The 27,870-nt window shown below is 41.2% G+C and overlaps 1 protein-coding gene across 2 annotated transcripts in view; it reads left to right on the top strand.

Annotated features, from left to right (window-relative positions):
• The first annotated feature begins 146 nt into the window (after positions 1-146).
• The window catches only part of zfyve9a (zinc finger, FYVE domain containing 9a), a 41,649-nt gene continuing 13,925 nt past the window's right edge, over positions 147-27,870 (top strand). The window contains exons 1-11 of one of the 2 annotated variants that reach the window (XM_034702272.1): positions 147-434; positions 13,900-14,005; positions 15,377-15,484; positions 17,945-19,416; positions 20,340-20,439; positions 21,520-21,696; positions 21,872-22,035; positions 23,540-23,669; positions 24,030-24,152; positions 25,033-25,188; positions 26,242-26,466. In XM_034702272.1, the coding sequence (XP_034558163.1) occupies positions 15,415-15,484; positions 17,945-19,416; positions 20,340-20,439; positions 21,520-21,696; positions 21,872-22,035; positions 23,540-23,669; positions 24,030-24,152; positions 25,033-25,188; positions 26,242-26,466 (2,617 nt within the window). In that variant the 5' untranslated portion in view covers positions 147-434; positions 13,900-14,005; positions 15,377-15,414. The remainder of the gene's footprint in view (positions 435-13,899; positions 14,006-15,376; positions 15,485-17,944; positions 19,417-20,339; positions 20,440-21,519; positions 21,697-21,871; positions 22,036-23,539; positions 23,670-24,029; positions 24,153-25,032; positions 25,189-26,241; positions 26,467-27,870) is intronic. The other variant, XM_034702273.1, reaches the window with a different exon arrangement.

The following is a 27,870-nucleotide window of genomic DNA, read 5'->3' on the forward strand; positions in this document are numbered from 1 at the left end:
GATAAAAAGCAAAGTTTTTTTTTACACCATTCCTACCAACAGCAGCTTTAATTTAAAACAATATCTTATTAAGCAGTCTATGCCTCTATCCAAGAAGAAGTAATATGTAGAGTTCCTCATAGCTTCACATTAAAATGAGGGCTTTTATTGTTGTAACCTACACCGGAAGTGGAGTATTTTGATTTTGACTCTGGTTGTCTTGCCGTTGCTCCTTATTTTTCCCAATAATAAACCTTAGGGGAGGGATCCTTGAGTTTTGTCGCACAACTACGGTAGACTACAGTCTGTACTTTCAGACTTGCACAGTTTGGGTTGAGCAGGCAGCGCAGGGTCCACACGAGGAGACTTAAAAATAGCTTTCAAAGGCGATTAGACATGACGGACACTGACGGAGGGGCTCCACGGGACTCTACGTGAAGATGAGGATTCCTCCGGTGAGTGTCTGAATGTGTTTTCATTTCTCTGCTCTGTTGTGGCTCTAATGTTACTCCCCGCCATTACACAGGCTGGAGTCAGTGTGGAGGGGTGTTATGGTGTCTTCTGCACTCTTTAAGCTAGCTACATGGAGAGGGATACCGTGGAGGTGGTGTTACGGTAACAGTGGTTTTACGTCAATTACACAACATGTTAACGCTTGCATTACGGGCTGCTGGAGCTAAACACTCTGTACCACGGCTGGAGGCTGAATACTGTGAGTTTCTCAGAGACATGGACCGAGTTAACCCGGGTGGGCAAGCCTTCACAATCCCGTGTACAGCTGTCCGTTAGCCTCCGAGCCCACCGAGCCGGTGACGCGGTGTCTGTCCGTCAGAGCAGCAACACGCTGCCGTCACTCTGCGTGCGACTCCCCGCTGGAGCTGCTCCTCTCCTCATGCAGCATGCAGCTCGTTTTATGGAGGCATCTGTATTTTATTCGTCCCTAATAGGTGTGCATTTCCACCACCTTGTCCAGTCGACTTTGTGGCAACTGTTGGAAACTTCCTTCATGTCATGTCGGGATGTTTAAAATGTAGCTAGCAGCCCTGCTAATCAAAGTTTTGGTGCAAACACACCAGATTTTAGCTGCTTTTTAATGTGAATCTACAGCATCCAGCAACACAGAGTAGTCCCCCATGTGTGTTTCCACTGGGGGTGTAACAATTCTTTCTAACAACGATTCGATTCGTATCATGATTCGTGGTTTCCGATTCGATTAAAGGACGATATTGGTTCATTTAGAACGATACGATCTGAAATCGATTCAGTAACTTTTTATCCAAAAATTCAACCAGTGTGACTGTGAAACAAATACCTTGAGACTGGACAGTCCTAGATGCCTGTTGTCTCTTGTAAGGGAATCAGGTATAAAAATGAATTATGGATATAAACGAGTGAAGTCCCATGGAGCCTTAGTAGGTGGTTGGATAGATTTGTGGTGTTGCCATGGTAATTTACTTGACCTTTACATATCCTACAAACAGTGAGCAACTTATTTAGAACATCTCTGTCTTTGCAAAAGCCAAAGTGTTTCCACACACTGGACTGCAATAGTGTCTTGATCATTTCTCGGCAGCCTGAATTGAGTAACGTTTAACGTCTTTATCATTAAAAGTACAAAAAAACCCACATCCATATTAAGTTTGCCGTGCTTAAATCCAATGTGTTATTTCCTAGTATCGATACAATCGATTAATTACCTTTTAAAACGATGTCAGATCTATATATGACGTCCGCAAGTCCAACTTGCCGAGCACAGATCGATGTAGTCGGATCATGGGAATATAAATCAATACACCAACGTTGTTGATGAATCGTTACACCCCTAGATTCCACTGTACCTGTGAATGATATTCACCCTCTGAGGCTGTGTTTGGCCTGTAGGTAGCAGCCACGGTGCCACTTAATGGTTGCATAATCCAAGCTAATGGTCATCTATTTGCTCCTGAGAGTTGGTTTGGTGAGGTGATGTATTTTGCATTTACCTCATCATTTGGTCCCAGGGCCTTTATGGAAGCTCTGGAAGGTGGATTCATGCAGCAGTGAGGCCCAACCCTGTGCCACCTTGGATAGTCATCATGGAGTTAGGAAAAGGAAAGAGAGACCCAGATCACGTTATACAGAAGTGTTACTTGCACATCACTGGAAAAGCTTACACTTCTTAACACTCATACTCTTCTTGTCTGGTTTTGCCTGGACTGTGAAGCACATTCGGACATTTGATGAGGGATTTATTTTTTACCTCCACCAGGAGAATGATGTCTCTACAGAGGTGTAAGTGGTGTTAAAACTCAGGGGCTTAATTGAGTAGTCTGATCCAACCAGCTCTCATTTGAAGGCAAGCTCTTATGTGTGCAGACTCCCTAGATGTAGGTTACTGTATGCTTTCAGAAAGTATTAGTCTCTCTGATCGCAGCCCAGCAGCCTGTCTCCTTTCGCAGTTTTCCTCCTGTCTTGTGGTGGTTAAATGTAGATCAAAACATAAGGAAGAAAAGAGGATCATAATAGCTTTTGACATTTGCTGTGAAGCACAGCGGCTCTCTGTAACAGGAGGACAGCTACTCTCTTCTTTACCTTTTCGTCTTCAAATCTCTGCAGAGTTGCCTTCTTCAACCTCTCTTGTCAAAGAAATAATCTCTGTTTTCAAAGCACTGTGATTTTTTTTTTTCTTCTTTTTAAGGGGGGCAAACCTGTGGCATGTTTTCCTTTGATACGCTTTGCTTTTACTTCTTGAACTCTCTTGCGCTGATAATGAATTACAATAACAGAAGAACTCACTGAAGGAGGTAGACAACTCCCAGTGTACTCCCAGTCTGGGCGTTAAACATGACATAACAATGTGTCACGCAGTCATGCGATCGTGTTGTGAGAAAGTGATGTCAGCCCATTCTTAAAGAGAGGAAGTGATCATTTGAGGTTTCCTGTGTTCCCCCTGAGTAGACGGCATCTGGAGCTCACTGATGTCGGATATGGATCCAAATAAAAATACAGTTCATGATGAGGATGTGAACTTGACATCCTGGGAAGTTTTTGAGAACAGAGCAGAAAAGACCACTGGTAACTTTCCCAAAGAGAACATACAGATTAAGAGGTCAAATCCAAAAAACCCCAGTGAGTCATGTAGCCACTTTACATTTAAAACATCCGCAAAATTTGTCTTTTTTTAAAATAGATTATTTTTTAGTCACCAGTAAGAGTATTTAGACAAACAGTCCAAAGTAAGGCTGCATCTGACAGCTTTCTCCTCAGCTGTCAGTCCCAGTTCTCTGTGTGTCTGTCGCTCAATGAGTCCTCTCTCAATAAGAAGGTTGCCGGTTCAATCCCAGCTTCTGTAGCCTCCTGCTGAAATGTCCTTGAGCAAGACACTGACTGAGCTGCACATTATTCTTAGAGGTGTGCGAGTGTGTATGAATGGGATTAGCTCACACTGATGGTCCTCTATCATAGCATACTCTATCATCAGTGTGTGAATGTGGTGTGTAGTGTGAAAGCACTTTGAGTGGTCAGAAGACAATTACAACAGCCCTTTATTTATAACTTGTTGTAAGACAGATGATTTATTACTAATATAAGTTGTTAGAAAAAGTCTATGTAAGTTAATTATGGCGTAGGTTATATCAACATGGAGGCTAAATAATTAACTATTACTTATTTATGAAGAAGGAGTGGGATTAAATAAGTTGCTCTTCTTCCCAGTCCTTTTTGAATATAATACTTAATAATAATAACACTTTATTTATATCTATTTATTTATAATACAGGTAACAAAGTGCTTCACAATGTGCGATTAAAAAAAGGGGAAATACAAAGCGATGTGAAAGAAGAAAACACTTAAAAGCATACAGAATTATAAAACTAACCCATAAAATGAAAGTTAGAATTAAATAAAATCACACAATAAAAGCTTTCCTGTAAAGATGTGTCGTAATGAAATAAAACACAGGACTGACTCTGCAAGTCTGATCTTCTCTGGCAGGCTGTTCCAGAGTGTAGTGAGCTCTGACTGAAAAAGCCCTGCTAAATTATGAATCTATCAATCAATCTTTATACATATATTGTGCTGATTCACAAAAAATGTAATTTAGTTTCTGCTTTTTAAAATGTTTTAATGTACCTTATTTGTCCGTCTGCAATTGTTTGATCACTTTTTTATTTTTTACATGTTTAAAATAAACATTTCAAATCAATTTAATTCAATTTAAGTTAATTATTGTAAAAGAAGTGGAAACATTTAAACCAATACATGACATAAAGGGTCCCCATGTTCTGTAAAACATTGTTTTTGCAGTGTAACCTACATCAGACAATTCAGTGAGACATATTCAAGTATGACCATAGACTGTATAAATAATGGACGCAGTATCCGCAACGTCACCCGTCTGTTTCTGAAGCGCTAATTTGAAGCCAATCGTCGGCGGGAGCCATATTGCTGAACTCAACATAACTGCTGTCGAGCTGGTGTGAGGTAAAGAGGCGGGCACGTCATAGCCAACAGCTACAGTGTTCCTGTCTGTCAATCAAGTCAGCTTTGCCTCTCATTGGAAGACAAGTAATCTAAGTATCTTCGAAATTGCCGCGTTATGAAAAAATTCACCACCCTCACAGTGTGAGCCGATTGAGAAATGAGCTATCCAGACTACACTGGTCTTCTGCTGCTGTCAAGATCGTCTTCTTTGAATTGGTGTGTATGTGGTTTTCCGGTACTTGCGGAGCCAGCCTCAAGTGGACACTTGATGAACTGCAGTTTATAATACTTCCGCATTGGCTTCATATTTTGAGACCGGAGGTTGCCGCTCGGTCTGTACTCATGTTAAAAATAGTATATTTTCTACCACAGAGAAGAGTTTCCTTGTATATTTGTCAGTGATAAAGGTGTTAGATATACAAAGTTACCATAAGGGTCACCATCTATGCTAATGTATAGAAGCTTATTCATTTATTGCACCATGATCCACCAGAGCTGCTGTATCTTTCTGCAAGACCACATGCAATAGGTGAGACTGCCTGTTTGATTTTGCACCTGGAACTCTTTGTGAAAAAGTTAGTGTTAAATCTGTGATGTTGGGATGGATGGTTGGCCCTGTGCAGTGTCAGAAGTTGAGTTTCTTTCACTCAGTTACAGACGCTCAATGTTTTAACACACCTCCAAGCATCATCTGCAATCTTCACGTTGAGTTCTTGTTTCTTTTGGATGAATTGTGTTTGTAAAGTTGAGTATATCATAGAGCGAGCTAAAAGAGCTGCCTTGCTGTAATGATAAAGACTCTCTCTGATGGCTAGCATTGACTCCATCTCACTGATCAAATCATATGAATATATCAAGGCCTCTATCTGCCGGGTCAAACGTTCACATGTTGAATGTGAGTTCACGGGACATGTTAATACAATTATTTTTCTTAAACCACATTGCATGTTTATGTTTTCTTTGCCATGTCTTCATCATGCATGTTCATATCAGTCAGAGCTACCCCCAAGGCCAAGGCCAAGGCCATGTGTCACTGCACTAATCATGATTTAATGTGCAGCTTCTCATGATAACATGACTTAATGTAACTTATGCTTCAGTGTGTTGAAGTATGGCAGAAAGAATCTGATGGACATATGTGTTTTCCATTAATCCCCATTACTGTTAACCTTGTGTGAAAAACATGATTTAATGCTAATAAATCTAAGTGGGAGATCTATGTGTTTGATCAGGATGTATTGGAGGGAGTCCTTGGTAACAGACCCCTCTTAAATCCAGATATCATGCAGCCTTTCTTCGATCTTATACAAGCACTGCAGTTCCAAGATCTACCTACTACTGAACACCTTTTTGTGTCCTGGTATCTGAATTCAGGGAATACCATGTTCTGTTGAGGGTGTAGTTTTAACTTATTACAAGTTATTTTTATTCTTTTTATTTGTCTGTTTATTCTTATTATTTTGACCTTTCGTATTTATTATTATTATTGTTTTAATATTAACCTATATTAACTTTCATTAATGTCATTTTCTTTTTTTCTCTTCTTGAGTTATTTATTTTCTATTTTAAATAAGTATAACGCTAATAATTATTCTTATGTATTATTATTATTTTTTGAATATTTAACTATTCATTTTTTGTACTTTCATTATTATCATTTTCTTTTTTTCTCTTAGTTATTTCTTTTTTATTTTAAATTAGTATAACTATAATTATTATTTTTATTTTCTTTTATTATTAATTTTATTTTCATAATATTTACCTGTTAACTTTTTTAACTTTCATTATGGTCATTTTCTTTTTTTCTCATCTTTAGTTATTTATTTTCTATTTTAAATTAGTATTAGTATTATTTTTTTATTATTATTAATATTATTATTTTCTAATGAACAGATTTATTCACCTGTCTACTTATTTTTGTTTTATTTTATTAGAACAACACAACTTGCCTTAATTGTTCAAATTAACCCTCTGTATATAATGGAAAAAAAATTCAAATGAACACATCTTTGAAAAAAATAAATAATTAAATCCAGGTTTTTAAGAATTGGTATTGAGAGGCAAAAAACATTTTTTAAAAGTGAGACAATAAAAAGAATCCACTTCCCAACAGCATGGTTTAATGCTAAGGTGTGTGGACTCCGCCTCTGTGTCCCATCAGTAATTCTTTGTATACCTCTTGTGCTCTCTAATACCACAGGAGCTGGACCCAGTGTGAACACTGGGGAACATTTCTGCATGATATTTATTCATAAGTGAAAGAAGAACTGCAAGGTCACTGTCAGGTTTCTGGACTTGTCACACAGAGAGAGGCACAGTTGGAGTAATGTTTACATTATGATGGGATGTTTCAGGAGCCCCATGTCGAGGATGGTTACCTGTCATTTCCTGCAGTGACATATTAATATGTTTGCTGTAAAAGGAGCATAATCTTAAAAGCTGGCAGAGTGCAGCGTTTTTATTTGTTTGTAGCTGAATCCCACTGCTGGAATTAGACCTCTGAAAGTAAACGCCCCAAATATGACGACACAAGAAAGCAGAAAGAAGAGTATTGATGGGAAACATCATTACCTAATCCAAAGTACGTGACCTAAAGAAAGATGTCATGACACTCCTCATGACTGTGAAGGAATTCCAGCTGATAGTTGAGGAAGTGAACGCTGCTCCCTTCACAGGAAACAACAACAGGAAACGTAGTCTCGTCCTGACAGCGCGGACTCAATGAACTGTTTTAACGTGCCGCTTTGCCCAAGCTTCCTCGCTGTTTATGTCCTTGTCTTATTTAATTCTGCTGCCATGTCAGGATGTCCAGTCAGCCATAGTTTATCGTGTTAGGAGTCTGTTAGGCCATTTCATTATTAGCATGTCTGGCTCACACTGGAGCCTGGAGCATGACTGTAGTGGATGAAGAACAACTGCAAGTCCCTCGCTTTAAATATAGATCACAGAGCCAGGTCTTGTTTTAGTCATGTTCCATGTTGTGTTTACCAATTTATGAAGAGACTATTTTTAATTGCACATTTTTATGAACTATTTATAGTGTTGCGTTGTCACAAAAAAATAAAGAAAACTCATGATTTCATTTTAAGACAGTATTTTGACAAAATCATATTGCAAATGATTTTATTACTGGCAAATTGTATCAACAAAGTTAATAAAGTTTAACCCCAATATGTTCCATACATTCAGCTTGTTCAGAGTTATGAGTTCCAGCTATCTTATACAGTTTAAAACAGATTTAACCTTTTTTTAACAAACTAAGATGTAAGAATAATCCTAATCATAATCATTTGATTTATATAGCACTTTTTGAAAAAAGGGTTACAAAGTTGTTTACAAAAAATAAATAAATAATAATAATGATAATAAAAACTATTTTATAGAGCACTTTTCAAAACTCAGGTTTCAAAGTAATTTACAAATAATAATAATAATAATAATAATAATAATAATAATAATAATAATAATAATAATAATTTGTATGTATGTAGCACTTTTCAAAAGCCAGGTTACAAAGTCGTTTAAAAATGATAATAATAATCATAATCATAATCATAGTAATATTTTTTATGTATAGAGCACTTTTAAAATGCCAGGTTACAAACTGCTTTTCATGGGTAGCAAAATAAAACAAGCAGGACATAAAATCACAGATCAAGAAATAAAACATTTTAAAAGACACAAAATTCCTCTAAAAGAACTCTAAAGGAAGAAAACACTTTAAAAATATTCTTATTTTTAAACAGTTGAAATCAAGAAAATGTTCAATTGTTTTAAAGATAAAGAAACTAAAGAAAATAAAGGAGAAATGTGAGGAAGACAATGACTAAAAGTTGGCTTAAGAAGAAAATGCAGAGGGTTAACAGTAAAAAGAAGTGACAGAGATATAAAGGAAGGTAAAAAGGTTATGACCGCCAACAAATGAAAGGAATAAAACAATCGTAGAAGAATAAACCAAACCAGAGATACAAGATTAAAACAATCAAAAGATAAGAAATATAAAACACTCTCAGGTGACATCTCCTGTAAAAGCACATCCATAAAAATGTGTTTTAAAAAGAGGATAAAGAAGTTGTAAATCTGATCTCTGTGAATGTTGTAAATGACTGTGCTGTCAGATAAGTCTGTGATAGGGTTCAAGATCCCAGCTCCACTCTCATGCACAGTCTTGTTATTCCAGTTTCACTTCAGGCCAAACCACATGTAATTGCTTGCTTCTTAACCTTTAATATTTCTCATTAATTGCAGCGTTGGAGCGTGCACACACAACAACAGTAGACCTGCAGAACCCTTTCCTTCAGTCAAACAAACCCTCTGAATGACTCTCTCTCTCTCATGCACATATGTCTCTTTTATAGCCCAAGTTTACATGTCTAAAAATACAACTCCATCACGCACTTTGACTAAAGATGCATTATTCAATGCCTCTGCAGAGTAATTAAATCTTAATCAGGGATGGGCTCCTGTCCTCATGGAGGCGTATCTGTCTGAGTGTTTGTGTGTGTCTGACCACATGCGTCTGTGCGTGTGTTTTGTGTGTGCACCGTCTCGCAGTCTACCAGACCTTTTTTGAGGCTCTCACGATTCGAGACGATTTAGGAAGTCTGTAGAGTGAGTTAAAAGAGCGTAGAGTGCCGAGTAAAACCTCTCTGCTGAAGTGAAAGCTGCGGCGGTTAGACAAGGTTAAACTCGGGGAACTCATTCTGTGGTCACTTCAGGTGAATTCCACCCAACCTGGATCATCTCCCAGCCTTTGGTTTCACTTTTCATGTGTGTCTGTTTTCAAAAAGCCAGCTTGTTTTCATGCTTTTCCTGCCCAGGCAATTTTAATGAGGCTTGCCTGACATCTGATACTCCTGCTCTTGTTTCATGATTTCAACAACAACGGTCTCCGGCTTGGCTTTGATCGATAATGTTTTTTCCAACAGTTCTGTTAAAATTGCTTTAGCATCAATTGGTCCTGATTCAATAGGTAGATGTCTCGGGCCAAATGAGGAATTTTGGTGTGTTTATGTTCACAGCAGGGCTGTTATTACAAACTCAATACTGTCCAGACAAAATAATGCTGTCTCTGTTTTTCTCCTGATAGTTCCTGAAGATGTGAGTCCTGGGGTCAAGGGTCACATCCCTCCCCTAAATATCTGTCAACATTAAAATAAAGTAATTGGAAGTTCTTCTTGCTGTTATCATTCAGACAGAAGCTGTGTCGTTGTTTTTTTTTTTTTTTTAATAATTTAAGGGAACACTAATGACAGGCACACATTACAGGATTCTTCAGACCTTCACACCTTTAGAGACCACACACTTGATGATAACAAAAGACAGATCGCACAAGTCCTCTCTCTTCTGATCTTATAGTGTGTGGTGTGCACTACAGAGCACACCACACACTAACCCATTCTTCAGCAGAGTATCAGGATCTTCACGCTCAATATTCCAAATCTAGCGTAGTAAAATGTGGCTCCGACTAGACAAAATCCCCCTTAACACACCCCACACCACAGGAAAATCATACACCATGTTGTTTGCAAACATCAGACAATCGGGCCTTTGCTGGCTTTGAACGTAAGGGGGAGATCGGGACAAAAATCAGCCCGATTATCCTGTAGTGTGTACTCACCTTTAAATCCCACATCTGATCTTAATGAACAAATAACTCAAGTTGAAAATCGTCAAAATCACACTGAACGTTGAAATCATAGGCTGATCCATCATGTGTAAATGCCATCACAGCATCTCATAACGTGACTCAGTCATGTGTTTATCTGTTGCATGCTTGTATTCACTCCTGACAACATCTACATGGAGCTGCACGGTGCTGGGCTGTGAGCACAGGTCCCACTAGAGGACATTGGGCCCCCTTCATGGAGTCTGTTTCTGGCTGTTTGGTCATACACACCAAAGCCTGCTGGAGGTCATTTTGTGGGACTCTGGTGAAATTTATTTTCCTTCTGCTCCTCCTCACACAGAGGAGCAGGTACTGGTCCTGCTGCTGGGTTGATGCCCTTCTATGGCTCTGTTTAGCTCTCCTTGGTATCTCCTTCAGGCTCTTGATTCTGTGCTGGGAGACGCAGCAAACCTTCTTGTGACCACTTGTGTGGATCACTATCCTGGAAATGGACTACCTGTGCAACTTGGTTGGGCTGCAGGTACCACCTCATGCTACCAGTAGTGACAAGGACACTTGCAAACACAAACAGAGAGCAGAGCTAGTCATGAAGGATGAGAAGAGAGCAACTGCTTGACCACCAAATGCAAAACCATTCCTTTTTAGGGGGCTGTCTTGCTGTTGGCTCTCTGTTGCTCCTGTTATTATGCCCATTGCACCAAAACAGGAGAAAGTGATTCACAATCACTTGTGCTTCCTGATTGGACAGATTGGCATACCTGAGGTTTAACAGACTTTTTATCCTGTGATGATTGAATGTTCCTTTCATAAAAAAAGTGTAGTTTAATGACTGAGTATTGCAAAATTTTAAAGCCCTGATTCCTAAACTTTTTCTGCAGGGCCCTCTCTCGTAGATGTAAAATATTTTCTAACCACCCTTACCCTTGATCCTACACATCAACACATAACTATACATCTAACGGCCATACACACTGAAACACAGGCGCGTTGTTTGCAAAAAAACTCCTGTATCTTGAATTTGGAACATAGTCTGCAAAAAAATACTAAATTGCATCTTCTGTTTGTGACCAAGCGGCAACCTCTGTTCTAAAAATCTGGAGGGTCCATGTACCGGAAACCACATACACACCAATTCAAAAAAGACGATCTTTACAGCAGAAAAAAAACCATGTTGACAGCCTGGTACAAAAGACGAGTGTAGTCTGGATAGCTCATTTCTCCATGGGCACACACTGTGAGGGGGGTGAATTTTTTTCTAAACGGCCTTTCGAAGATATTGAGATTACGAGTCTTCCAATGAGAGACACAGCTGATTTGATTGATAGGCGGGAACACTGTAGCTGTTGGCGAGGAGGCTCAAAACCCGCCTCTTTATGGCACAATCGCTAGACAGCAGCAATATGGCTCCCGCCGACAATTGGCCTCAAAACAGTGCCTCAGAAACAGATGGGTGAAGTCACAGATACTACGTCCATAGTTTATACATTTATCTGTTTGTGACACTGAAAATGAAAAACCAACAAGCTACTGTTACAAAGGAGGCAATCAAACGTGACTACAACATGAGTCTTTCAAATTTTTAATGTAAGATGAACCTCCTTTGTTAGAGATGAAGCCGAGGGACAAGTATGACTTGTCTTGATTTCTTGTGTTTATTTTAGTAGTTATAATGTAAGGGATGATGTATGGTTAGCAGGTGCTTATGGGAAATAGAGTCCTGACAGGTTCACCCTGAAGGTACAGACTAAAGTATGGTGTTCACAAGAAGAAGCGAAATGTGTTTGAACTCTCTTCCACGGATTGATTTGACGTGACAAGTGATCAGATTGTCTCTAGTGAAAGTTAATAACTGTTGTTAAAGGGGTTTTGACCAATCAGAATCAAGCATCTTACACAGCCGGAGCATCAGTAAGAAAGCCGGGTAATAATGTCATCATCTGTCTTATGTTTACCTGGCTGTTCTTTTACAAAATTGGCTTCACTTTGCTGACGGTTCAGATCAGTGTGTGTCGTTTTTATGAAGCCTTTTTGTGCACCTCTGTCATTTCTAGATTGAGATTATGTTTTGAAGGTTTGCAGATGATCATATGAAATGTTTATCATACTCTTCATTATGTATTTATGTTAGTGAGTAGAGTGTACTCATGCATTGATTGAGCGGTGACATCACTTGGCGTGCATTGTGCCTGAACTGAGTCATCATCAAACTCCATCTGCACAGCCCTCCCCTAAGGTTTGTAACATGCTTTAATTAGAGCTTAGTTGCTTTGTTTCATTCACAGAATGATGGATTATTAGTTGTAGATTTTCTCTAAGCCTGTGTGGACTTCCTGCAGTTTTATTTGAGAAGTTTGGCTCTCATTGTAGTCCTCCTCCAGTCTCATTCTTAGCGTGGCAGAAAGTGTTTGACCCACAGTGCACACTTCATGTGTAGTAGCCTCCTGTTTTCGTGTCTTCTCTGTTAAGTGCTGACATCGTGCCCGTGCTTGCACCTTAAACTAAGCAGAAAATGTGTTGACTCTGCTCCTTTCTCTGAGGCTTTGGCTCTGCGGAATATCTGGTCCCTGGTGTAATCCTTGGTCGCTCTTGTCCTTATGAGAATGACCCTGAAGTTCATCGTGGCTGTTACTCATTCGAAGCTACACACACACGAGCACGCTGCTCACGCCCCACAGCATCACACCCTCGCTTCAAGGTCTCCTCATCAGCAAGGACAGACTGTGCAGGTTTCTTCGCAGCGATTCAGGCTTCAGCTGTTTTCCATTCATGCCTCTGATTGTCTTGTCGAGCTTGGATGGGTAATGGCTCACTATCTATGATAATGTACAATACACAAGATAAGCTGGATGTACTGTCCGATCTATTGATGCAATGTGTTGTTCAGGAACGGAGTGTCCCACACCGATTCTCAAAGACTGGGATGGGTGGCAGAGCCCGTAAGTTTGAGCAGTCTGGTGTGATTTTACTTCTCGTTGTGTTATTGAAAAAGGAACTCCTGACTTTATTATTATCATCCAGTGATCACTTTAAATTAATATGGTGGAAGATGCACGTTGTGGCTCTCCATCCTCAAGGTGAAATCTCTAAATTGAGTGTTTTATACAAATATTCTGATTTACTGACCAATTATTCAACCGTCCTTGAAAATATCAAACCTCAAAGCTTTGTCTCACCTCTGGATGAGTTGTGAAGTTCGACTTTGTCTTGTGTTTCATAGGTTGAGGCTGGCTCTAGAAGTACTGGAAACCACATACACACCAATTAAAAAAAGACAATCTTTATAGCAGAAATAAACATGTTTACAGCCTGATACAAAAGTTGATCGGCACACACTGTAGGGGGGGTGAATTTTTTTCTAACGTGGCAATTTCATAGATATTGAGATTATGAGTCTTCCAATGAGAGGCACAGCTGACTTGATTGACAGACGGGAACACTGTAGCTGTTTGCTAGGAGGCTCAAAGCCCGCCTCTTTACGTCACAATCGCCCGACAACAGCAATATTGCTGCCGACGTCACGGATACTACGTCCATATTTTATACATTCTATGATCACAGACCTCATGCTCTTGATGATTTGACAGTGGGACAGCTCTTATTAAGCACTCACCTGCTCTCTGGGAACACACCTCAAAGTCTTAGAGTGTGGAGATTTGGCCTTAAGAAACTTTAACCCACAAATCACCAAAGTGAAAAGTGCTCAATCTTGACCTCAAGAAGTTTATTTATGTATGCATGCAGGAAATTCTTTGCTAATGCTGCTAAAACGAGCAGCTTCCTTTACCAAGCCAGTGTTTTAATGATGTTGCTGCTCTCTCCCCTGTCTTAGGTGTGGGCGCTGGGCGCTTGCCAGACTGGGTGAGGGGAGAACTGAGAAGGGAACTCGCTGAGGAGAAAAACACCGCCTGGGCCCACTGAGGAGGACCTCTGTGCAGGTGAGGACTGAGACACAGAGAGATATTTTTCATGACTCCATATAGATATCAGATTTTAACTGGAGTTAGATGAATGTAGACCATTTCTGTGTTCTAAACTATGAAACACACCCTGAATAATCCAGCAGGTGTGCTGGCTTTGACTCTCTGAATGGTTACACTGAACAAACAAATGATAAAGTGGAGTTGTATAGTTAGCTTGTGATATGCTTTGCATACTATTTTACTGTTTCCAGCGTAAACAGCTGACCATCAAAACATGATCACATCATCAACCCTCCAGCATCAACCACAAAAGAGAATTTACATTTTATGTTTTAGCATGATGCTGCAACTTAAACTGAACTCTGGTGAGTGTTAGGCTAGGACAGCTTTGTTTGTTTGTTTTTTATGTTTACTTTTTAAAGTAATAGTCTATGCACTAACTTTAAAAAGATTTTACACTTGTCCTCTTGTGCATTATAAAGCACTTTGTTTTGAAAAGTGCTATACAAAGAAAGATTATTATTATTTTTGTATTATTATTAGTTTGCTAGATTTCCAACATTATGCAACCATTACTTAGACACTCTAAACTCAGAGTCTGTAAAATTATGTCCTGTACAATTTCCAACAGTTTCTCTGTCCAAACATTTGCAGTTTAATTTAGCCTTATTTGGCATTTTATCTAAATCCATAAAGAGTAGTCGAGTAACAACTCATTGTTTGAGTGATTTTCCAGTAAATGATGTGGTTTCGTCTGAATTGATCTACTAAACTGTGAAGATTTGTAGCTTATCTCTGCTTTAAAATGTCCAAATTATAATATTTTTAACATTTTTAACTGTTATTTAGAGAAGGTAAGTAAAGTACACAATGCCACCTTTGACTCAAGGAAAATGTTTTAAATAATTTTACTATTCTATTACGTTTCTGTAACTTGTAGGGTAAACAATAGTATGAATTTATAGTTAGCTGGAGTCTTAACCTGAAATATTGCTGCTACAGACTCTGAAATAAAAGCACAGCCCTGTGTGTGTTGGCTCAAGGAAAGGGCTTAGGAGGCACAGACACACCTCCTTTCTGGATGTCAGCTTGTTATTGTAATCCAGGTCAAATATTTCTCTCCTGGTTTAAAAAGAAACCTGTTCTTAGCCAGACCCACGCTTAGCTTTCATTATCTGTGAGGCCCCAGAGTGATCAAAGACCAGAGGACAGCATGTGATGGAAATGAGAAGTAGGAGAAGAAGAGTGTCAGAGGGGATCTTTCTGCTTAAACAAATGATATTGAAATAAGTGGAGGACAAGGATATGAAAAAGGAGATATGATTCAGGGCTGTGGGGGACATCTGCATACTCTATGGTATTAAGAATACGCTCCTCCTGCTTTAGGTTCACGCGGCCGTCGGCAGGGTGGAGCTTCCTGACCCATGGAGAATTATTTCCAGGCCGAGGCCTTCAACCTGGACAAGGTGCTGGACGAGTTTGAGCAGAACGAAGGTGAGCTGCGGAGGTGGAGACGAGACGAGGACAAACAGTGAGTCACTGTGTTTGAGGAAAGACAGATGGGACAAGGTGCAGCTGTGGGATTACAGCTTCAGAGGAGCTGTGGTTAGCGTTATGTAAGCAGTGAGTAAATCATCAAGGTGTACAGACAATCAGCCTACACCCAATGAGTCTGCGTAACATTCACAGGTGCTGATTGAGGCTATGCAGAGAGGGAATACGACTAATTGGATTATCAATTTCCCTCAGGCATGTGTGAAACTGTGTAATTAGTGCAAGCCAAGACACTTTTTCATCTCAGCGCTCACAAAACGAGTGAAGCAATTGTGTGAAGGCCTTTCTGAATCAGAGGTTCCTCTCTGTGTTTATTTATGGTGGTTTGTAAAGTAAACACGGCACTACTGAGCGGTGTGTCTGCACACTCCCAGCTGTCAGGAACAAACAATCTGCCTCTTTTTGTGGCAGACGACCCCAGAAAAAAATGCCAGTCCCCCACACACAGCATCTTTAAATGGTACTGTGAGCTCAGTGTGTGTTTGGGCTGTGAGTGATTATCTGTGTGTCCTGTGCCAGGGATCCAGTTTGCCAGATTAACTCTGTGTGTGTGTGTGTGTGTGTGTGTGTGTGTGTGTGTGTGTGTGTGTGTGTGTGTGTGTGTGTGTGTGTGTGTGTGTGTGTGTGTGTGTGTGTGTGTGTGTGTGTGTGTGTGTGTGTGTGTTTGAACATGGTACAGCACACATACTAAAACAGCTTAGTATGAATTCCTTTGGAGGGAGGAGAGCAGTGTGCAGTCGCTGACACGGCTATGTGAGAGAGTGGGTTTGAATAGATAGATATAAGGGAAATTTCCGCTGGTTTTACCCAGCATTCATGTGTCAACCTGACTGATGGCTCCCAGTAGTGACCGAGCTGTTTGGCCCACTTTCTCAGAATTTCCCAGTCCATCCACACGCTAATTTCCCACTCCATGCCAACCTCATTTCTCAATTTGTCCCCTGGTTTTGTTACCGCCATTTTTAGCTATTTGGATCACTTGGGAGTGTGTATGTCTGTTAGTTCTCTGTAGCAGTTCATTTGAGGCTTCCTGTCACACTGTTTTAGGTCCATGATCTCTTTGCTTTTAGAAACCCCTTCCTCTTTTCAGTTTCATGTCTTCAGTGTGACAAGAAGACAAAACATTAGGAGTACTGTTCTGCTGCTGGCATACACCAAACGACTGTATAAATACTGAAATTGTTGCAGGAAATGATTCAATGTTGGAATGAAGCCATGTGAGTTCCGGTGCCCTCTCATCATCTTAATTTAAGGTCAAATAACTCAGTCCAAACATGTCCTAAATGTGTCTTTTATTTATATAGCACCTTTCATACATTCAAGCTTGACGCCCAAAGTGCTTCAAAAAAGAAACAGAGACAGAAAACAACAGTAGTAAGTAAAAGTGGTTAAAATACAACCATGATGATCAAATAAATAAAATAAAATCAGAGAAGTAACAGAACAATAAAATAAAATAAAATAAAATAAATAAAATCATTGTAGTAAAATCAATACAATTCAATCAGATAAAAATATCAGAAAATAAAAGCATTATAATAAATTATTAAAATAAAATCAGATAAATACTAGAAAAAAAATAAAAAAATAAAAAAATAAAATTACATAGAGTAAGATATAATGAAATAAAAAATAAAAATGATGCTAAAACAAGTGTAATAATGGTAATAATGTATTCCAGGGCTAAAAATAAATTACTCCAAGTTAAAAGCCAGATTTAACGAGGTAACTCTGGGGCATTGGTGGCCTAACGGTTTAAGCAACTCGCATACAGAGGCTATAGTCCGTCTCAGAGGTTGCTTGCTCGATTCCCAGCCATGACTATTTGCTGCATGTCTTTCCCCACTCTCTACTCCCCACATTTCCTGTCTATCTACAACTGTCCTATCAATAAAGGCAAAAATGCCCAACAAAACAAAAAAAAACAAGGTAAGTCTTAAGTTTAATTTTAGAAACACCCAGATATTTCAATGTTTTAATGTCTAGAGGAAGAGAGTTCCACAGTTTAGGGGCATAAAATCAGAAGCTCTCTGGCCGGCACTTGTGTGAGACACACGAGGAACATTTAAAAGGGAAGCATTCGAGGACCTCAGTGATCAAGGTGGAACATAAAATGAAACTGTAGAGCTAAACTGACCAACTCACACAATCAGAGGAAAAAAGCTGCTTCAGTTTTTTCTTCAAGCTTTATTTTTCTTCTTCCAGACTAAGAGAGAGAAGGGAAATAAAAGAGGAATCTAGTTGAACTCTTGTAAATATCCACCCTGCTAAGCATCCAGATGCGACAGAGTCTCTTATTGAACTGTGTTTAATGTGAAAGGGTGTCACATGGTTTTAAAGACTTAAAGTCAAAGTGATATCTTTATAATCCTCTGTATCACTCTCTTCTGTCTCCATTAGATGAGGCAGATAATCCCATTCTCTCAGATGCCAAGTGGACCCAGATTCTGGCCCCACCAGCCCACCTGCTATCTCTGAACCCCGCCCTGGCCCACGCAGACCTCAGCCCCCGGGAGAGTCCGCTGCCCTTTAAGACCCTTACAGACTCCTCCTCCACCGCCTCCCCGGGGGCTGACCCGAAAAGACACCCCGGCCCGGATCCTCCGTCCTGGGCGGAGGAGAGGCCGGCGGACGTCCACAGCCCTCCCCTCCCTCAGCCCAACATTGGCAAACTGGTGGGCACAGACGACCTCTCGCCGCCCCCCCTGACAGCCTGTGGTGCTGTGGAGAACGGCTGTCCCGCCAGCCCTGTGAGCCCACAACTGGATGGGCTCACACAGGAGATACATTCTTCCCCGGACAACAAGCCCGGTGCCTCTGATCAGGAGGGTAAACCTCATCATGAGGAGAGAGTCGCCTCTGTAAGAGGAGAAGGGGGCTCGGATGTCAGCCACACTCACTTTACCTTTGAGGTTGGATCAGGACAGGTTGAAGCTTTGTCCCAGAAAATTCACCCAAATGTAGAAGCAAGGATACAAAACGGGGGAGACATCAAAGAGGAAGTTGTTACAGCTGTTTTACAAGAAAATGGGCGAGAACAGACAAGTGCAGACATAAAGGAAGACCAGGTAGAAAGTCTCCTACACAGAGGAGGAGATATTAAGACTGCTTGTGAGGTGGAGACGAATGGTTTATCTCCTCCTGAAAGTGTGGGAGTGGAGAAAAAGGAGTGGGGATGTGGTCAAGATGGACAGACGGACCAGCTTCTCAGAATAACAAGCCTTTTCAACGGTTCAGAGCAGGAAAGCAGCGTGCATTCCCAGCAACAGGAGACGGAGGGGAAGGAGGAGGAGGAGGATGAAGGTTTTTCTCCCTCTCCTGTCCCGTCTAAAGAGGACTCTGTCACTGAGGAGAAGGAGATGGAAGAGAGCAAGCAAGAGAACGGAGAAGGAGGAGCAGCAGGGTCAGGTAGCATCCAACCAAAACTCAACAATAACCGCCTGCAGCCGGTAAGCGTTCCTTACGGAGGAGCTCGACCGAAGCAGCCCGTCACCCTCAAGCTCCAGATCCCACAGCCGCTTTCAGGCCAGGTCCAGAACCAGCTCTGTCCGAGTGTCGTCAGCAAGAACAAAAACCTGGAGAGCCAGGGCCGGAGAGGCGTGCCGTCTGAGATTACACCCAGCGGGTCTGATCTGAGCACAGTCGGGGTGAATGGAGAGGGCGCCGTACACTCTCCACCCCTGATTCCCTCAGAGAGCCCAGATAATGACCTCCAGGCAGGCCAGCAGGGTGCTCTGTGCAGGAAGCCTGCCAGCTCCCTGGGAGAGGTGGCCCCTGTGTGGGTGCCTGACTCCCAGGCTCCCATTTGTATGAAATGTGATGTCAAGTTCACCTTCACCAAGAGGAGGCATCACTGCAGGGCCTGCGGCAAGGTCAGTGGAGGGTTTGAGCTGCTTTTAAGTGAAACTCTTAACTCAAAACATTTCAGCACTGTGAAAAACTATGATTTAATCGCTGTATCTTACATCTCTGTTAAAACACCATCAGTACACAGAACAGATAAACGGTTTCAGAGAGGGACAAGAAAGAAAAACAGACTGAGAAATGTGACTCAACTTTTAAAACACTTAACAGAGCATACTTTATCAGTCACTAAAGACTGATAAGTAAGAAGGTAAACTAAAAGAAGGGCTTTGAAAGATGAATTCCTTTCTGTGCAGATAAACTTAGTGAGTATGCAGGTAGCTCTCTTGCATTAGCGCCACCCACACATGCAGCAGGGTGTCCACACCGTGCTCTAAAGAGAAGATGTGGTCGCTGACACTGCACTGGAAAAATCGCCGGACTGCTACTTAATTTCCCAGGGTGGTAAACAAACAGCCTCTGCCACTTGAGCAGGGAGGAGCTGGCACTGCAGTAATACTGACACCAACATCGCAAACAATAGACACATCGGCAGGATCCTCGGTGCATCCACCAGCAGCAGCACCGCACTGGTAGATACACAAACCAGTTTCTGCTGGTGCTGTGAGGCCCTGAAATGAAAAGGATCCTCCACCCTTACACTAATAGTCTACTAAATACATGTTACTGCTGGGTAATGATGGTAGGGAGGTGCTATAGCACATTACCCTGCACACAGCTGCAGCTCGTTCAAGCTCTGGCATAGAGCAGAAAATCAATATCCATAAAATGCTACATTTGCTGCTGAAAGCAAAACAACCTGTTTTCAATTCTTTAGCCTTAAAGCTTCACAGTTAAAGTCCAATCACTGAAGGAATGTTTTTCATTCAGAGTGATCATGATGTGTATGAAGTATTTTTCTCCTCATTGTGTCTGTGTTTGTTTGTTTAAGGTGTTCTGTGCGACATGCTGCAGCCTGAAGTGCAGGCTTATGTACATGGACAGGAAGGAGGCCCGAGTCTGTGTCACCTGTCATTCTGCTCTTACATGTGGTGAGCATCATTACGCGTGCAGACATGTTTTTTCACATTTATATGGTGCATTAAGACTCACATTGGATATATAGAGGCAACTGTGGGTGCTGCAAGATTGTGATAAAACAGCAAATAAATAAAACGCAATGATTCACAGTGAAAGAGCCGTTTTTGTGGGAAGTTAAAATAAAAAAGTAACTCTTGAAAATAATCAAAGTCTCTCACAGAAAAACTGTTGCATTGATATGATTTTTGCATAGAAGTAGAGGATTATATTAGAATTATTGTATTGCTTTTAAATCATATATGTGCTGCATTTACATACAGCATGCATTACAGCATGCAATATCACAAAATCAACAAGTTTGACTATAAGCATTAATTCTCATTATGAAGGTGGGTCTGCCCTCGTTAACAAAATTAGCAACACCTTTGCTTGTTAGCTCATTACCTAGTCTATTTAAAGCTACAGTGTGTAGAAATGGCATTATTTAGCGATATCAAGCAGTCAGATTCTGGATTGAAACGCTCCCTAGCTCACCCCTCCCCTCGCTGAAGCCCCTCGCAGCAGTTGCCTTCGAGGACAAGAAGCGTCTGTGTTGCATGAGAAGTATGATCTTCCATTGTCAAGTTTTTACTATCTGTGCAAATTCTTTTGCACACAACGAGTCTCTTCTTCGTCTTCTTCATTTTCCAACCAGTGCATTCCGTACGGCTACTCGCTTAATAAAGAAATGTGCATGTTAGTAGTTTGTCTGTTCTGTGATACGGTAGAAATATGGCAATGATATGAAAGGCTCATTCTATGTTAACAAACAATCTTTATATTCAGGTGATCATACACTAATTTAAACATACTTATGAATATTATATTACAAGTCTGCGAAATGCAGCTAAAAATACGTACTGCACCTTTAATTTTAACTAATTTGACAGTGAAATTAAATACTATTAGTACGCTCTAAAAATAGAAGAAAACATCTGTCTCTGTCCAGTCAGGTTCACTTGTAGTCCAGTAACTCTGTTGATACCATCGTTACGCCTGTTTACTTTCAGACATGTTTCCACATTCACTCGTGATGTTTCTGTCTCTGTCAGCTCAATCATGGGAGACACCGGTCACAACAAGCAACCAGAGTCCGAACCCCAACAACCCGGCAGAGTACTGCTCCACCATCCCCCCTCTGCAGCAGGCTCAGGCATCTGGGGTGCTCAGCTCACCTCCTCCTACTGTCATGGTCCCTGTGGGAGTCCTGAAACAGTCCGGCAGCGAGGGTACGACCTGAACCATGAATAAAGATGCTCTTAGCGCTACCTTCTCACATTACACTGTGACATTCATTATTTTTAAAGTATTATTGTTATATTACTGTTAAAGGCTGCTTTCAGTATGGTGGACTCAATCTTACGGGGTGTCTAATTCACTTTTTGTTTGTCTCTCACCTTTAAGGGTCCCTTACACGGGAGCAGAGGAGGGTGTGGTTCGCTGACGGCCTCCTGCCTAATGGAGACATGTCAGAGTCACCCAGACCTCCAGCCTCAAACCCGGCCCCCTCCCAGTCACTGGCCATCTCCACGTTTTCAAACAAATCCTCCACTTCTGAATCCTCAGAGGTACGCTTGGAATGAAAACATTCCCCCACAGCTAATGCTATTAGGTTAGCTTGCATGGCCGTGTTAGCTGCTCCGTAGTGAGCCTCAAGGGAACCACAAAGAAGTCTTTTTGTGGGATTGTTGCTGGTGAACTGGCTTGGTCACTGACTGCAACAAATAGACCTCTAAAGGAGTTCAAAATAAATATTCCTTGTTTGATTAATCAGGATTATAAATTCCAGAAGCTTGAAACGCTTAAAGTAAAGCCTGTTAGTTTGGCCCACATCATAGAACAGCACTTTGAGTTTTGTTCCTGTGGTCGTGAGGTGCACTCATCGGACTGGATGATTCATGGGCTGTTGAGCAGATTGATTGTTGAAGCATTTAGATAGGTGGCATGGTGATGCTATGCAGACATAACGTGTTTAAAATCACATGCTCTCGTGATACCGTGACAGCCATATTGGCATAGAGTCAGAGATGCATGAGTTTGAATTCACTGCCAAAGGTTCAGAAGATTCTGAAGTAGAAGTGCTCTCTGGGAATGTCGTCCTGCTTCAGAGAGGGAGGCGTGGTTTCAAATCTTTTACTATAACCGCTACATATCTCTGGATATGCAATCCTTTTTTTTTTTAAAGTTATATTTTTGGGGCTTTATTAAGACAGGAGAGGACAGTGGATAGAGCAGGAAACCGGGAGAGAGTGAGGGAATGACATGCGGGACACAGGCTGGCCCGCTATATGAGTGTGCAGCTTAACATCTGCACACATGGATATGCAATCAAGATCTGCTACCATTGCTTATTTGTCTGATCTGGTCTACAAATGTCATGTGTTCTACCTGGGACCAATACATTACAACTTTCTTTTTCATAGCCTGCATGTCAAATGGTACACACTGCAGTGTGTTATGAAACATTTCTCTTATAATATTTATTTTTTAAATACTGCTAAATTGTTATACTCATTACTAACTACTGTCATTGTTTTCTCTGCCAGAAAGAAACTGGCACTGGCTAAAGTATTCAGGTTTCGTAAGAACTGCAGCACCTGCATGGACCTGTTACCACGGCTGTTTTCAATCCATTTCAATCAATCTTTATTTATATAGCACCAAAGCACAATTTTTTTTATCTGAAGACGCTTTAAAAACAGAGCAGGTCAACACTGTACTCTATGTTTTATTATTAACATAGACCCAACATCATGAAAGGATAAGATCCAGTCCAGGACTCTCTGATCTCATCTTAATCCACCATGAGCAGAGCACTTGTATGTTGCAGCATTTAGCAACATACAGGGGCAAGGACAAACTTCCTTTAACAGGCAGAAACCTCTAGCATAACCAGACTCATGTTAGACACACATCTGCTGAGACCGAGTTAGGGTTGGAAACAGGGATAGAGCAGAATAAGAGAGAGAGAGAGAGAGGATAGTTAAATCTTGTCATAAAGGAGTAGCATCAAAACCTCTGTGTTATAGATGACGTCTAACACCACACCCCCTCCCCTCCTCTCCACCCCAGGCAGCCAACACCCCCAGTGCCCCGGTGGGCAGCCCAGTGGGCAGCTCCCTCAGCCTGATCCCGGAGGACGGGCTCCCTCCCATCCTCATCTCCACCGGAGTCAAAGGAGGTACGGGAGGCCACATCACAGGTGCTTGCCCTCATCCTCACCATTCTGCTGCCTCCTCATTGCTCCGTCAGCTGCTGTGTTTGTGCTGTGTGTTTGTTTTTCACATGCTTTTTTGATCATGGCTCATGTGTGGACCACTCATTGCAAACAGAAGGGGAGAAGATGATTTGTTTTCAGGGAATGCATCTCAGATGTTTAAAGGCCTGGTAGAGTCTGCTGCTGCTCATGTGACACCTTTCTTATCCTCACCTCCTCTCTGATTCCCGCTCCTGACATCTCCACTCCTCCGTCATCCTCGCTTCTCTCCTGTCTGTTAATCTCACTTCACCTCAACTACCCCCTCCACCTTCTTCTCTCGTTTTTCTCCTGACCCACCTGCAGACTATGCTGTGGAGGAGAGGCCGTCAGAGATCGTCCTCATGCAGCAGCTGGAGGAGGGAGGCCCGGATCCTCTGGTCTTTGTGCTCAACGCAAACCTGCTGGCTATGGTCAAGCTTGTCAACTGTAAGTTACACAGGAGGGCCTTTCTTATATTAAAGCAGAAATTATGAGATCAAGTTTAAAATATAGATAAATTATTATTTGAGGAGGTTTGGAGGATCTGAATCAGTGTGGACCTACTTTAGAAATAATTAATTTAACACTAAAAAAAATGTGTATCGTGTGAATTAACATGAGATCGTAGATTTCCCTATAAATGTTGCATTATACTGTTTTTATATCCTAGTCAAGCCTGAAATAAGTCACATTTTTGCCTCTTTACTGACATTAAGGCCACTTTTAGCCTAAGGGATGCTCACAATACTACAATTTTGGATTTAATTTTATAATTCTTCGTAGAATCCTGCTTCAAAAGTGCAAAGAGAAAAATCACAAGAAGTGCAATTGGGACAACTCCCTGGTGGCTCACATGCTGTATGTGAAGTGTTTGGCTGGATATTCATCACATAGTTGGCAGGGATGAAATGTAGAGTGACAGCTCTGTCTGCTTGTTGTTGTATTTGTTTGAGTGTTTTTTTTTCTCAAGTTACTTTGAGTCTCACAAGGAAACAAGTCTTTCTAAGACTGGTGTAAATAAATGTTACAATCTATCTCAGTTCCTCCACAGTGTTTTGGGCTTTATTGTTTTAATTTAAATCCTGAGTATCTAATTTCTAGAGTTCCTTTAAAGGAGGAACACATGAACATTTAATTTTCTATATGTATTCACTTCAGACTGAAGTCATCTCTGAAGTGTTGACATGCCCAAACTGGCAACATCACCTTCATGAAATTAACTTGAATTTTAAAATGAGCAGATTAATGTGATTCTGGCTTGTATGTATTTCTGTAACCATCTCCTGTATGTCTGATATGACTGACCCGCTCTCCCCTCTTCCCGCAGATGTAAACAGGAAGTGTTGGTACGTGACGACGAAGGGCATGCACGCCGTCGGCCAGGCAGAGGTGGTCATCCTGCTGCAGTGTCTACCTGACGAGAAAACCATCCCCAAAGACATCTTCACACACTTTGTGCAGCTCTACCAGGAGGCCCTCAGTGGTAAGAACACAACCAACAGCTCCACCAGGAGGCCCACTGTGAAACTAGTCCATCTCCACTTTGGGCTCCTCTTGGGGGAGATTGCAGCTCATTAGTAGTCCTGTCTTAGGGCTCCCAGGTGAGTCTACCTGTCTCAGTCAGGTGCTGCCAGGTGAAAAATGAGTCTAATGTGTTGCGGTGCAGGAGGAAAGTGTCCAAGCTCTACTTTTCATTTCTAGTGATGCTATATTTTGAAACTGGGTTACTGTTCACTGCTCGTCAACTGCATCGGAGAAATGGACCACACGTTAGCGTCCTGCTGTCAGGTTTCCACCTCTAGGCGTGACACCTCGCTGCTGCTTGTCTTGCATTTTTAACTCCGTATGCTGCAGAGCACGATTGGCTAATATCGGGTGACATTGACGGCTTGCTCCCCGCAGGCTGTTTCCTTTTTCCATAGTCATACTGGAGTACTTTCAGGCTGGTGGAATGGAGCCATATTGTGGGAGTCGTTCCTGATTAACGTGACGTCAGTCAGGCCTGGAGAAGAAGTGCTAGCTTAAGCAAGTTCCAGACACAGCTTTGTCACGGTGTTACGAGGCATCTAGAGCCAATGATCTCCCCCTTAGATAATAAGTAATATGAAACCTGTTCGAGGAATATAAGGTTGTAGGTTGATGAGGCAAGATGTGTTTTATTCCATCCTGGAACTTTGAGGCTCCTTACCTCCTAAAATAATCCCAGGAATAGTCTAAAGTCACTCCTGCCGACCAATGAGGATGAGAGTGTGGTTTCGTTTCTCTTTTTCTCCTCACTTGTGCTCGTTTTGATCCTCTTCCTTTTCCTCTGTTTCATCCTCTTCATCTTTATCTTTACCCTTCTTACGTCATTCTCTGCTTTTTATAACTTTCCCCCTCCGTCTCCTATTATATTACCCCTATTCTCTCCTGCTACCCTGCTGTGCCTACCCCTCTCCTAATTCCCATCCCTCTCTTCCTCCCTCTTCCTCCTCCTCCCCCTCATATTCTGCATCACTAACCTCTCCTTCTCTTTTTCCTCCTCGTCTTTTTACAGGCAACGTGCTGAGCCACCTGAGTCACTCGTTCTTCACGCAGAGCTTCCTGGGCAGTAAGGAGCACGGCGGCTTCCTCTACATCAGCCCCTCCTTCCAGTCGCTGCAGGACCTGCTGCTTCCCAACCCGCCTTACCTCTTCGGCATCCTGATACAGAAGTGGGAAACGCCCTGGGCCAAAGTCTTCCCCATCCGCCTCATGCTGCGGCTGGGAGCAGAGTACAGATGTGAGTCAGGACGAATAGTTCAAACTACACAAATATTGATATTTTGACTCACTATGTCAGTACTTATCAACTCCTCATGGTGCCACAAATGACATCAATCCTGTAATAAACATTTATATACTCACTTCAGTTATAGTGATGAATTATCCTATAAATGTCCTGCAATTGATCAGTTATTGAAGAATCACTGTATGGTGATATGATCGTTATCATGGGTAGAGTACTGGTTATCATAATGTGAGTTAGCCTCCCTCCTCTAATATACAGTACCAGTCAAAAGTTTGGAAACACCTTCTCATTCAATGTTTTTATTTATTTTAATTATTTTCAACATTATAGGTTAATACTGAAGACATCAAAACTATGAATGAACACATGGAATTATTATTTAACAACAAATGGTTACACAAAGCAGAATATGTTTTATATTTTAGATTCTGTGAGATATTTAGTGTTTGAGACCATCAGTGTCGTGTTGTTCAGAGGTAGGGTTAATACACAATGGATAGTCCTATTTGACTACTGTTGTAATCCATATCATATTTCATAGTTTTGATGTCTTCAGTATTAATCTACAATGTCGAAAATAAAATAAATAAAACCCATTGAATGGGGAGGTGTATCCAAACTTTTGACTGGTAGTGTACAATATAATAATTGTAGGGGAACAAAATGATTTGATAAATAATTTTAAAGTTTATTTATAGTTTCCATATCGTTATGGAAAATGACTGAAGTAGGAAGTGCAGGGAAATTGTAGTCGGTCGTCTATCAATCAAGGTTAGCGGTTCAATCCCCCTGCAGTCACATGCCGAAGTGTCCTTGAGCAAGACTCTGTACCCCAAATAAGACGAGTAGCGTAAAAGTGCTTAGAGTGGTCAGAAAGGCTAGAAAAGAGATATATAAGTATAAATCCACAGCACTATTGGTCTTTAAAACAAAAACTCAAGTCCATTCAGACATTAACTCCTGGAAGTTTCTAAAAGATTTCAGAACAGCCGGCCTCTGACGATGTCCTTTCACATATGTTCCTCTCAGGGAGAGATTTTCCTTTTTCAGAGGGAGGAGGAGGATAGAGATATAGTAGTCACAGTATAATGTTTTAAACACTTGTAAGACACTATGATGACTGTTTTTGCCTTAAATAAATGCCATGTGTATTTGCATTGTTCACTGCATCAACAAAAGAGTGGAAAAGGACATGATGCGAGCAGAAAAGGTCTGATGCAGCTTCATACGTGTGCAGAGATCGCACCAGTCGCGCTGATTAACCCCACCAAGTCATTCATGGGGACTTTTCCTGATTATTACTTGCTGCGTTCACACATCAGTTCATCCTGATTTCTCACAGACATTTTTTAAGGGGCTGGCAGGAAAGGGTGAAAATTAGTCCAGTTGCATTCA

The sequence above is a fragment of the Notolabrus celidotus genome, chromosome 15, assembly GCF_009762535.1.
Source record: "Notolabrus celidotus isolate fNotCel1 chromosome 15, fNotCel1.pri, whole genome shotgun sequence".
Classification (NCBI taxonomy): Eukaryota; Metazoa; Chordata; class Actinopteri; order Labriformes; family Labridae; genus Notolabrus; species Notolabrus celidotus.